Source organism: Peromyscus californicus, unplaced genomic scaffold, assembly GCF_007827085.1.
Source record: "Peromyscus californicus insignis strain IS unplaced genomic scaffold, ASM782708v3 Scaffold_10__1_contigs__length_136768540, whole genome shotgun sequence".
Lineage (NCBI taxonomy): Eukaryota > Metazoa > Chordata > Mammalia > Rodentia > Cricetidae > Peromyscus > Peromyscus californicus.
In genome coordinates, this window is record NW_026294391.1 from 105,675,668 (window position 1) to 105,689,580 (window position 13,913).

The 13,913-nt window shown below is 39.0% G+C and overlaps 1 protein-coding gene across 1 annotated transcript; it reads left to right on the plus strand.

Moving 5' to 3' along the window:
• Positions 1 to 9,869: 9,869 nt before the first annotated feature.
• LOC128115852 (testis-expressed protein 13D-like) lies at positions 9,870 to 12,481 on the plus strand. Its single transcript, XM_052746970.1, has one exon. The coding sequence runs from the start codon at positions 10,846 to 10,848 to the stop codon at positions 12,397 to 12,399; it is 1,554 nt and encodes a 517-aa protein (XP_052602930.1). The 5' UTR covers positions 9,870 to 10,845; the 3' UTR covers positions 12,400 to 12,481.
• The last annotated feature ends 1,432 nt before the right edge of the window (positions 12,482 to 13,913 follow it).

Genomic DNA, 13,913 nt, shown 5'->3' on the forward strand with positions numbered 1-13,913 from the left:
TATCATCAGAACATAGCTCAGACTAGTGTTCTACAAATGCTGGTTCACAGATCAATTGCACTGGGTGAATCTTTTGTGGTGTCATTATTAGGGCATCTTACTGCATAGAGCTGAGACTGGGCCTGAAAAATCTGTAGTCTATTAGGTCACTGGGTGATTCTAATGCACATTTAAGCTTAGGAACCACTATTATCTTAGTTACTTTTCTATTGCGGTGACAAAGCTCCATGACTAAAGCAACTTATAGAATAAAGATTTTAATTTGGGTCTCATGGTTTTAGAGGGTTAGAGTCCATGGCTATTATGGTGTGGAGCATGGCAGCATCAGATGACCATGGCACTAGAAAAATAGCTGAGAGCTTATATTCTTATCCTCAAGTAGGAAGCAGAAAGTGCTAACTAGGAATAGCCAGGGCTTTTAAAACCTTAAGCCTGCTCCCAGTGACACACCTCCAACAAGGCCACACCTCCTAATCCTTCACAAACAGTTCAACCAATTGGGGATCAAACATTTAAATATATGATCCTATAGGGACCATTCTCCTTTTTAAAAAAAAATTTTTATCATTATTATTTTTAGAAAGTCTCACCTCAAACTCACCATTCTATTTTCTCTGAGTACTGCAATTGCAGGTATGCACTACTTGATCTTGGAAGAACCACAATCTTGTGTTATCTTTCTTAAGCATTAGTTGTCTTAAATGTGCTGTGATTTTTGAATATGGTCATCTTCAGTAACTTCCTAGGGCACAGAAATTGTATTGGTAAAGAAACTGAAGTGTATCCTTGTAAGACTATTGTGGAAAACAACTTAGTAATTTATAAATTGCAAATTTACAACTAAAAATGCATAGATGCAGAAATCTACTTTTAATTACATGTATAACGTAAGAAATGTAAAATATTGTTAATTGCCACTGTGGCTAATGGCAAAAAAAATCTGTTAATAGTCTAGATGAGTATTTAAAGTGTAAGGTCTTAAGCAGTAGTTAAAATGAATGAAATATGCAATCTCTTCCATATTGCCTAACTACTCTTGGGCATGGGGCCTGCCTGGAGTTTGGTTCATATGCCCAGTGTTGCTCCATTGGAGAAAACTGATTTTTTTTTTAGAAATTTTTTGTCTACTGTTTTTATCTGATTATTTGTTTGACATTTGTTTGTTTGTCTTGAGCGTGAGGACAAGAAGTTGGGTGGGTAGGGAGGTGGTGAAGAGTTGGAGGGGGGGAAATAATATGATCAAGATAGATTGTATGTAAATTAAAAATAATTCAAAAAAGAAACAAGTGAAATAACCCACAGGTTTTAACATAGGAAGGTCTATGCAAAGTAAAAAGTGCTACTATTCATTATGGTGCTAATATTGCATATTGCTTATAGTTAGACACATATCTATAAAAATACATATGAGAAGGTATGTCCCAACTTGTGTCACATCTGTAGAAGGAAGAAAAAGTTAAAAGGTGACTTTAGTTATATTAACAACACCAGACAGTTTTTAAAGAAAAGAATCAAAAGCATTCACAAAATCCAGCTTACCACACCTTAATATATGATGTTGAGCAAGTTATTTAAATTTTATGAGCCCCCAGTATCTCCATCTATAAAATAGGATAAGTATACCTTTATTTCACTGAGTTGTTTTGATGATCAAATGATATGTCTTTTTTTTTCATAGTAACCACTTAGTAAGCAGCCCCTAAATCCTACTTATGAAGACAAGCAGGAAAAGTACCCAAAGTATTTATTCAGTTGTAACCCAGTAAGTTAAAATGAGAAAAGGTACATTCCAGAGAGAGATGACATCTGGCACTTCAGAGCAGATGCACCTCTGCTGAGGGTACAGGATTCTGAGTGTGCCTTTAGGCACAAAGAGCAGAACTGAAAGTTGCTTTGTTATTGTGCTGCTCTTTTAAGAGTGAGATCTGTCTGCTCTGCAAGGCATATGTGAGTTTATGTTTATTGGGATGATGCGTAATGAGTTGCTGTCTGCATTCATCAAAGCTCTAGTCAGTCCTAACTCTTAATAGAATGAGGTGGTACCACAATCAGTTGACTAGAGCTTCATGTTCTAGAGTCTCAGCCTCCTCAAGTCCTCTAGGACATCTTGGAATGGGAACAGACATAAAACACTGTATGCAAGAGCATGGTTGTTGTAGCAGTTGAAGTAAGAAAGTTTAAATTCATGAGTCGATTCAATGAAAATGTTTGAGTGATATTACAGAGGTATGGAATATCTAATAAGGAGAGGGGGAAATAAAGAGCAAAGATGAAATGCATTTGTATGCTTTACTCTCTACAGCTCATTTCTTTTCTTTTTTTCTTTCTCCCTTCCTTCCTTCCTTCCTTCCTTCCTTCCTTCCTTCCTTCCTTCCTTCCTTCCTTCCTTCCTTCCTTCCTTCCTTCCTTTCTTTTTACCATATTTACAATGATAACTGGTTATCAAAGTGGTCAGATAAAATTGATTGTAATTTTTTCTTTGCTTATAATGTGACACTGTGCCATTATCATCCAGCCATGCATTCTGCTTACATGAAAAAAAAAATTCAGGGAGCATCATTCTGGTACTTCTGAGATGAACTGTTAAGCTCCCTCTCTTTCATTGGCATTGGCTGTGCTGCTGTATTGAAAAGGTCACTGGGGGTGCAAAGTACGAGAAAAGAAAGCTTATGTAGTAAAAGGAGTCAATTTCCCCAAAGCAGCATGAAACCTGTTCCTCTGAACTCAGCATATGTAGCTTCTATGTACTATATATGCCCTTTCTTGATTCAATTTATCACCTTTGATTGCTGGGAGATTAAATCTCCACAAGTGTAGCTACATACTAATATGATGAACTTTAAAATGTTATTTTCCTTTCTTTATCACCAATGATTATCATTTAAAGTTGTTATGAAGGCCTAGTGACAGAGGTTTTAGTAAAATTGAAAGTATATGAACTTACTGAAAATCATGTACAAATAAGCTATGTTTTTAATGTGGTTTCTCAGATTGATTAATTTATGCAATTGAATTGTTCTACTTTCTTGTAAACATACATTCACACTTTGCAAACTTGCTCACCTGCAAAGTGAAGTGTGCTAGTATTTTATGTCATAAAGGTTTTAATAAGAATGATCTCAGTAAATTTGCCTTTTAAGCTCCATTTTTTTTACAGGCCATTGTATATCACCTTCCTGTTTAAAAACAGTGGAAATTGGTTCCATAACAATCTCAAAGGGCAAAAGTATTTAAATCTTAATAATTAAAAAATTCATATTCTATTTAAAATATTTTAAATTAAATTGTTCTTAGACATTTTTATACATGCATTTAATGGATTCTAGTTACTCTTACTCAATTTCCCTCCTACATCCCCTTCCCTATAAGTCCCTTTCTCGCATTTATGGCTTTTGTTTTGTTTTATTATCCATTGGATTTAGCCAGGGCTGATTGACTATGGTTTGGAACTGTCCATAGGTGCCTGATGCACTCACTTGTGGGAACACAACTGAAGACAATGACTGCCTCTGCCCCAGAGTATACCAGTAGTCAATAGTTATGTAGGGAGTAGGGCCCCTGAGGCCCTTCCTGGTTCATGTTTTACTGATGATAGCCCTAGCATTTTACTGGCCCATTGGAGGCAACCACAGCTGCTGAGAGATAATGATTCCAATGGCTATGACATGCTCAGAATATAGCATTTTATAGCCCTTCTCCCTGTCTTCTGGCTTTTAAATTTTTTCCATTCCTTTTTCATGATATTCCCTAGTCTTCCAGGAAGGTGGTATGACTATCCTGTTTGGGACTCAGTATTCAACTGTCACTTATTCTTAGTACCTTGAGCAGCTGTGGATCTCTGTATTCATCATCATTCAGTGCAAAGAGGCTTCTCTGATTAAGGCTGAGAGTTGTATCCATCTATGGGTATAAACCTAAATATTAGAGAGAAGTTTGGTGCATGACAATTTACCTAAACAACAGTAGGAAGTTCCTCCCCAAGGACATCTTCAGTCATGGACTTTTGACTGAGTTTGCCGTATCAGTCACAAATACCCTATGGAGGGAGCCTTGAATTCATGCAGAGATCATTTTCCCCCATAAGTCATGCCATTATTGCACAAGTTGCACACTATCTGTTTCCAAGTTTATATTTTTATTTTCACTTGTGTATATGTGTGTCTGTGTGTGGGTATACAAAACTAGTTCAGGTGCCCACAGCAGATTGCTGGAACTGAGGTTACAGGAAGTCGTGAACCACTTGATGCAGCTGCTGTGAACAGAGCTCCAGTCCTCTGCAAGAGCTGTACCTATTCTTAACCCCCGAGCCGTCTGTTCAGTCCATCAGTTGGTATATCATGCCTAGCAGGTTAGTGTGGAGTTCATAGTGTTCCCAGACTGTTAAGACCATTGATGCCCTTTCTCCCCCAGTAGCCTACAGAGTGCTTTCTGGGATTATGAGTGGTAGCCAGCAGGGTAGAAGCTTCCAGCTCAGTTCGGGCTTGATTCCTCTAAATCTTGAGAGGAAGATGTGTGATATCTTCAGCTATAAGACCCTATTTGAAGCTGAAAAAATATAAAGCTCATGGACATTTATGAAACATGGTTACCTTAACTTGTGAACAGTTTCAAGATGTTATAAAACTTAATAATATATGAAATCACTTTATCTAAAGAAAGTTTCACCAGCTTGGATATGGTAAGGTTTTTTTTTTTGTTGTTGTTGTTATTGGTAGTTTTTTGTAAAGAAACATATATATCTTCTAAAAACTATTTTATCTGGATTAAAGCCATGACATGGATTTGTCTTTGCATTTGGGTCTGCCTTTGAACCAGGATTGTAGATATCTTGCAGCAGTCTTTGTTCCATGTCCTTCCTTTCCTTTCCCTGACCTCTGTGTTACTTTCACGCTGACCTCTTTGGCATTTGTAAGCACTGCATGGAACTGGAACCTTGTTAGGTGCTAAGAATAAAAAGATGAAACAATACCGATTTCCACTCTCAAAGGATTAAGATTAGTTGGTGAGATGGAAGTAAAGAAACTAATTACAGGTCTGGAGAGATGGCTCAGTAGGTAAAATGCCTGCCTGCTGTGCATTCTTGAGTACCTACGTTTGAACCCCTAGCCCCACGGAAAGTCTGGGTGTGTAACTCAGTACTTGTAAAAATGCAGAGACAGGATGACCTTTTGGGCTCACTGGCCAGCCAGTTTAGCCACATCTGTAAATAAGCTAGTAAGAATAGAAGTGGTCTTTGTATAAGTCTGAATGCATATAAAGAACTCCACAATTGGGGATGGAGGGTGGATAAAGAGGAAAGAAATGGCTGCAGTGCAGTAAATGAGCTCTCTGGTGTTTGAAATTGCATGCTTATACTACTCTTCACCAACACCAAATGGACAGTATCTACGATGCCAGCAGCCTGTGCTCCTGGCATAAGTTGCCAAGTGACAGAGGGAGCAACATGGACCTTAGTTTCAGAAAATCATAGTTATTTGTTATGTCTGTATGGTAGGTCCCTGGAAGATTTTTAAAAAATTGCCTTTACTTTGCCTGTCCAACTCAGACCATTCTCAGGGTCAAGGGAGCATCCTACAGGAGCTAGGCTTTTAAAAGCCCATGTGTAAAGCACATATTTGAAAGGGCCGCACACATGCCCTATACTGTACACATGCTCAGGAAAGGCCTGAGCTAAGCCACTCTTCTTTGCCTCTCATGTCCCAAGATGCAGGAAGTAAAAGTAACGACAGTATGATTAATGAGATGGGTGTGGTGGTTTGAATGAGAATGGCTCCCATGGGCTCATGTATTTGAATACTTGGCTTGTGGAACTGTTTGGGAAAGATTGGGAGGTATGGCCTTGTTGGAGGAGGTGTGTCACTGGGATTAGCTTGAGGGTTCAAAAGATTCTTGCTGCTTCCAATGTTCCCCTCTCTGCCTAATGGTGGTGGATCAAGATGTGAGCTCTTAGCTGTTCCTGCCACCATACCTTTGCTCTATTATCATGGACTCTAACTCTTTGAAACAGCAAGTCCAATGTTAATGCTTTCTTTTACATGTTGTTTTGCTTATAGCAATAGAAAAGTAACTATGCACTCAGACCCAAAGAAAGATTTTCTACTCCCATGGGGCTGAGGCCTTGGTTCTTGAGATGTGAAAAAATGCACATTCACTCAGGACTTCACTCACTCCCTGCAGTTTGTTTCTTTGTCTCAGTACAGTAGATCATCATTTTTTCATCTCCCTATATTTTGTTGGTGATATTTCCACTGAGTTTTTTGTTTCACTGGGCTTTGGCTTCTAAGGTTTCTATTGTTTTAGAACCTGTATCTCCTTGCTGAATATCTTACCTAAGTTGCTTTTTAAAAATTCATGTCTTGAACTAACCTCTTTATTTCATATTTATTTAAATCTTTTTTTAACATTGAAAATATATTAGTTTATGTGGATTAGGTTTCATTCTGGCATTTTTCAAACAAAGTTGGTTTTAATTGTTTCTCTTCCTCCTCATCCTTTTTCTTCCCTTGTGCTTTTCCAGCTCTAATAGACTCCTCTCTGCTTTCATGCCATGGGTGATCTTTTGTCCTCTTTCCATTTTCTTACTATCTCTTGTTTCCCTCCAGTAGTCTCCTATCTAGTTTCATAACCATTTCATGCCACCATATTTGCATAATATAAACATTAGAAGTTCTGATCTGCATATGAGTGAGAACATGTGATTTTTGTCATTCAGAGTCTGGGTTCTCTTTGATCAATTTTTAGTATAAACTTTCTGATTTCGTTGTCTGGTATTTTAGTCATTTCAATAAATTTGGATTTGCTTTTTGAAGGGTTGTGAATCTTAAGAGGAGTCATATGTTTTTCTTTTCATACTTTTGTGTTTAAGATTTGTGTCTGTCAGGATAAATCTTCTTAATGAGCACCCTGTTCTTGAGGGCTCAATCCCCAATACCACTCAGAGAAAAGTAAATAATAATACTCAAACATACCACATATAAAAACAATAAAAAAGAGATAACTACTATACCACCTACAAACATAGATACAAATAGGGCAAACGTGATGTAGAATAAACTATGAAGTTAAAATGAGTCAAGGTTATACTGGGCTACCTATGAAGTTGTTGCACCAGAATTTGTTTCAACATACTCAGCATCCTAAACATTCAGAGGCCATTGTAGCTGTGGTTGAAAGATGCATGGCTAGTGATTAAGTGGGCAATAATCTTGGCCCCATCCATGTGATAGTGGTTTGGCAAGCATGCAAAATTCAGTGTTATAGGATCATAGCGGCTTCTACCTACAATTCAAAAGAAATCCTGGGAGGCCAGGCAATATGGGCAAAGTTAAGGGTCCCTGCAAGCAGACCACGAAGAGATTATGTGTGAAACTGTGAGAGTGAAACATTAGCTGAAGTGGGCTTCTCAAAAAGAAATGCTGGCCATGTGGAATATCTGCCAAGGAAAACTGCAGGCAGAACATGGAACCAGTGTCAGAGATATGCTAGTGGACTGCAACCATCAAAGCCACACTGGGGGGACTTCCCAAGAAGTCCTTTGGAGTTTATAGTATGTTAAAAGGCTTAATTGAAAGCCAGATTTCTTAAACCTTTTCCATTACCAACTTATTTTTTTCTTCAACAATTTTTTCACAACCTGGGTAGATATGTAAAATAGTTATACAAAAATCAAACATTTACTGATAATAAATTATAAAGAAATGTGTTTAAAAACACTCCTTTGGTAGACATATAGATTGATCATTTATTAAAGGTGAAAGCAAATTTACATAGTAATGAAATGCATATATTTGATTATTTTTACATGAAGAGTTAAATCTTGGTTGAATAGTTGATACTGCAGAATATAGAGCATCTTCAACATTTTTCAGAGTTAATCAGTAGTTTTATTTTATAACCATCAATGCTGAGACCACAACTGCACATAAATAGAGTATAAAATGACAGAAATATATTTAGGGTTATTTAAAAAATTATTGGAAATTTTATCCTAATCTCAAGCCAAAATTCAAAGAGTAATTATTTCTATGAAACTCAGAAACTCAAACAGCAATTTAAAAAAGCAAACATTGTAACACAATATAATTCTATGATAATTTAATACATGTTGAGCAATGATGTAAGGAAAATATTAAAATTCTTAGTTTTCCACAATTAGATCATTATATTTTTATAGGAAAAGAAAATTTGCATGTTTATTTAAAAAAAAAGAACAGCACTGAAATAATATAAAGTAGTCTCAAACATGAGTCTAGGTCATTCAGGTAGCAGTTACTGTGGCATAACAGCACATGCAGTGCAGCTTTCATATTGTGTATTTAGACGCAGCACAGCTGAGTACTCCAGAAACACTTTGGATTCATTACAAGTTTAATTTTGAATTAATTTTTGTTTGTCATTGCATCCAAAACACTTTTACTCTTGTCTACTTTTTCTTCACCCCCAATTTGATTACACAATCCCATATAATCCACAGTTTAAGAAGCTGGATCTAAAACAAAGTACAATGCTATTACATATGAAATGTTATAATGAAACCCATTATTTTGTATGCTAACTAAAATTAATTAAGCTCTATGAGAAATAAAATAATCTATCAAGAAGATATATTATTATAAGCATATAGGAATCTAACAGAAAAGCCTCCAAATACATATATAAGTGGATATACTATAAGTATATCAAGCAGTTCTACAATAGTTAGAGACTTTAATATTTCACATGTAAGGATGCAAAGAAAGATTGATCAAAGTGTTAATATAAAAATGGTAGCTTTAAAAATAGCCATTTAAAAATAGGCCTAACAGACAACGTAAAACAAATATTTTTCTCAGAAGCACATGAGAAGGGGTCCAGGAAGGACCAGATGTTGGGATTACAGCTGTGCACCACCACCTTTGGCTTGGTGGAAGGGCATAACAAATGAGCGTTCAGGGGTTTCATGGCTCAGTGACTTGATATTCTTCCTGACAGACATTCCGAGTTTGTCTGCTCAGGATGAAGAAGGAAATTAGCAGCTGTCGGGGCTGACCTTTTGGAAGGATTGAAGCAGTAACTTAGTAAAGAGTCTAAGATGGGACTGAAGTGCTGGCTAGGGTTAAAGCTGTTGCTGCCAAGACTGATGACCTGAGTTCCACCCTCAGGATTCACATGGTAGAAAGAGAACTGACGGCAGCAAGTTGTCCCCTGACCTCCACAAGTGTCTAAACACACACGCATTTAAAAAAGAGTGTAGGAGGTGAATTAAAGAAATTATTGTTCTACAGGGTTACCATAAGGCCATGTTCATGAAAGTAGATAATGTACTTGGAGTGTATTCCTTTTTTACCCCTGACTACACCCTTCACTTTCCCTCTCTTATTAGTTCTCTTTGTTCTCCAGTTTTGCTTTTACTTTCATGTCATCTGTACATATGTGATCTCGTGGATATATAGAAGTTAGAACCTACAAATGAGAGAAAAATTGTTATTAACGTATTTGTTATGGGGCTAGAAAGCTGGCTCACCAAATAAAGGTACTCACCATGCAAGCCTATGGCCTGAATCTGGGCTTGAGAACCCATGTAAAGGTGGAAGGAGAGAACCAACCCCACCAACTTGTTTTTTGACCGACATGTGTGCCCACTCATACACATCACACATACAGGCACACAAGTACTACCAATAAAATTAGAAAAAATAAAAATACATATCTGAAAACATGCATGTAAGTAACAATATATGGACCAAACAGGTTATATTTAGGAATATATATATATATATATATATATATATATATATATATATATACACACACACACACATATATGCATGCTCTAATAAATAATGAAAAAAGAGGCCATGAATTTGAAAGAGAGTAGGACTGAGGCAGTATGTGGGAGGCTTTGGAGAGAGGAATGGAGAAATGTAATTACATTATAATCTCAAAAATTAAACAACAGCAACAACAACAACAACAACAACAAAACGTATCTATGTGAGACCGGCTTACTTCATTCACTAACTATAATTATCTCTGGGAATTGTTTTTGATGTAGGGTTTCACTCTAAATAGCTCAAGCTGCCCTACAACCCTTTGTACTTTCTGCCTAAACCGCCAGAATGCTGGGATTGCAGATGTCAGTCGCCAAGCCCAATTTAAAAGCATACCAAGTATCAACTACGTGTCGGACCAGAAGCTTTCAATATTCTTACCACACTGGTTATAGAACCCAGAGCCTTGAGGTATCTAATCAAGGGCAAGCTCTCCACTACAGGACTCAGAACAGCAAAACCCAAACCACAATAAAACAGCGAAAGAGTCAGAGCTGAGATGTGAGCAGCCCTTATGCACTCATATTCAACTTTAACTCTTGGCTATGAATTCTTTCCATTATCTTGGCTGTTTTCTTTCCCAAGCTTCTGTTAACCAAGCCACTGGCTGGTGGCTCATTGCTGTCCCTGCAAATGCCACCTTACTTGTGCTCCCAGTAGGTGGCGCTGTACCAAGGGGCGTGCCTTCTAGGGGGCGTGCCTTCTAGGGGGCGTGCCTTCTAGGCACCTGCCCCTCTCTGTGATGTTCATAAGGGTGACGTTCTGTCTTACGTCAGTGCTGCTCTGTCAGCGTTGCTGCCTTGCCGCCATTACTGCGTTTGCCGTTGTCCTCGTCCTCGTCCTCGTCCTCGATGCTATCGGGAGGCTGAGGTGGTGAGAGGATTGGCTTTGATTTTTGTGAGACTGGACAAAGACCAGTCTAGGACTGAGCCAGTGGGAACAGGGGAACAGATTGATGGCACAGCCTGTATCTGTGACCGTTGTTTGACAGCGACAGAAGTGTGTCAGATGCTAGAGTGACTAGGCCTCATTGACCATGGCGGTGGACTTGGGGGACCACTCCAGTGGCTTTCGCCACAGTGAAGTGATTAGATTTATTAACAATGAAATCCTCATGAATGGAGGTGGGCCTGAATTCTACACGGCTTTCCGCATGCGACCCTGGAATGAAATAGAAGACCAGCTTTGCACCATTCTGATTGACCCTCAGGTGCCACGTTCTTTCAAAAGGGCCTGCACCTGGAGTGCCTTGGCCCTGAGCGTGCGAGTAGGTGAGAGGCAGCGTGAGCAGCAGGCTTATATGGTAGGGTTGCCACAAAATACAATAGGGCAGCACCCCTCGGCTCCCAGAGCCTCAGTCTCAGAGCTGTGGCAGCTGAGTCAACAGCGAGAGGAGGCAGTCACCCAATTGCTTTCCACTCAAGCTGCCCTACAGCAGGCCATGAGGGAATGTGATGCGTTGCGCAGGAGGCTGTACCATGCTGAGAGGTCTGCCCAGATGGCTACGATGGTTCAAGATATGGTGCCGAGAGCTCAAACCCAGCAGCTTGGTGCTTCAGTGGTGCCTCTGAATCCAGATCATGCAAGAGTTATGGGTGCAATGGGTGGGTACGACAGGCACTATTTGGAGGCACAGGCATCAGCTGCAACAAATGTTTTTTACATGCCGGGAAGAACAAGTTCCTGGCCCCTGGCCATGCAACCTTCTGTGCCAGTTCCAGTTCCATACCAATTCCCACCACATCCACAATTCCTAATGGGATCTCCATTCGTGATGCCCTTTTCACCTCCAGTAGTCATGGAAACAGAAGGTGTTGTAGTTCCAGTTCAGATGCCTCCTGTGTATCAATCAAGTCCATTTGCTGCACCATGCTCCCAGGATCCAGCTGGTCTACGGGACCAGAGAAGCTACATGGCTGCTGAAGCTCCTCCAGCCATCCAGCGTTCTTTTCCTCCAGGGAACATCAGAGACTTCAGACAGGAGGGACGCCCAGAGAAGTCGCAGGGGACAGATACCAGGGGAGACAATAGAAGCCACATTCAAGGGCAAGGTCCACGAAGAACCCAGGAGAGGGCTACCTTAGTGGATACTGGAAATGATAATGAAAAAAAAGAAGAAAATGGAAAGGAAGAAGAGAACAGAGAGAAGGAAGTAACACGTGCAGTACCAGCAGAAGTAGTAGCAGCAGCAGCAGCAGCAGATGGTACAGAAGAAAAAGGAGAAGAAAAAACAGCAGCAGTAGCAGCCGCCGCCGCAGCAGCAGCAGCAGCATACAGTAATACTGTAGACAGCCTGCAGAGTCTCCAGGAACTACATCTTCCTGAGGAAGGTGAGCTCCACAGCCAAAGTGAAAAATGTCCCCAGGCAACACCTCTGCTTCCCTTGGGCTCGAGGAGAAGTCAAATCAAAAAAGGTGTGAAGGAGGTCCAGCCAACCCATGTGTGGGAGAGCTGGAGCCAAGTGGTGAGAGACAGCCCAAAGAAACAACAGCCTCAGCTACGGAAGAAGGATAGGAAACCACAAATGGGAGCAGCTCCCGAATCCCAGCCTGCCTCAGCATCGGGGTCTGGCCAAGGTGTAAAGCTATGAATTTTTCCTTGCTCCAAGTCTGCTATAAGTGCAGAGCTTATATGGCAGCTGAGGATGGAGGACAAACACACTGATTGCAGAAGGTAAGTAAAGGAAACCAGTCTCCTAACAACTCCTTCCCCATCAAAAATAATGTGCTTACAGACAAAATAACCTTTTAGTCCTCTACAAAAATATATAAAAGTATTTATTTATTTATTTATTTATTTATTTATTTATTTATTTATTTATCTATCTATTTATTTATTTATTTATGAGACAGAGTTTCTCTGTGTAACAGTTCTGGCTGTCCTGTAACCCAAGTGCTGGAATTAAAGGGATGCACCACCATGGCCTAGCCTGTTTTTTTTTTTTTTAATTAACATTAAAAGCTATCTTGATTATACTGTTCAGTATGGAAAAGAAAGTCTATGCTTTATATAGGTTGGTGTTGTTTTGTTTAAATAACAACCATAACATTTAAAATATGTATATTATTTTTTCATTTATTTGGACAAAGAAGGGCTCCCTTTCAATACTGCATTCCTTAAGCCAAGATTTCTTCCTAATAGCATTTCCATTTTGCAGTTTTTCAGGTGGTGAATTCCTGATGGCTGTTCCTGATGAAATGACACTCTGAAGTAAAGAAGATGAAATCTTTTTTTTTTTAATTCTCCACTTCTGTTTCCTTCTTAATTTTCTTTTCCTGAAAATACCACATATTGACTAGGAACACTCAAAATTATAATCTGCATTGAATTTTGGAAATAGAACTCTTTCTTGAAAATACTGTTTTTCTTTTGTTTTTTTTTCTAAAGTTTATAGGTTAAAGCAGTGTTTAGATATCACATCTCCACAAATTTGCTTGTTGCTGAGGAAGCTGAACTTGCTCAATTATAATACCACCCAAGAGCCGAAAGAAACATCTTAATTCTCATGGGCCCTGTAGTTCAGTGAGACTCCCACTAGCTAAAGCAAAGACAAGTTAAATGTAAGAGAAGAAAAGATTACTGGCACACAGTATGGGGTCACTCAAGAACAAACTAGTTTTGTTAGAATTTCATTCTTCACTAGGATGATGGGCTAGCTTAAGAGTGTTGGAGATTGTAATGTTAAATTCTATATGATAAATTTGATATATTTCATGAAACAGTTATTTAGAGACTTTCATAAGTGAATTTGAGTAAACAAACCATTCATTTACATGCTCTCATGCCAAGTGAGATAAACTACCAGGAAGGAGCCAGGGGTGGGGGGTTTAGCTTTGTTGCCAGTCTGAACTAAAGCAGTCACTTAGTTCCTTGAATTATTCTGCATTAACCACATTCTACCTTTTCAGATTCTCTCTTTCTTTTGCTGCTACTAACGAACAATAAAGAGTGTCAACTTTCATGATGTGTCTTTTGTGTGGTTTGTATTTTGGGGAGGGTTGGCTCAGATGGTAGCATCTCAAATCATCATCTTCTTCCATCCTATTGAAGTGTAGGATAGTCAATGTTAGCTACTATTGGAGGACCCTTCCTCTTCTGGTGAAG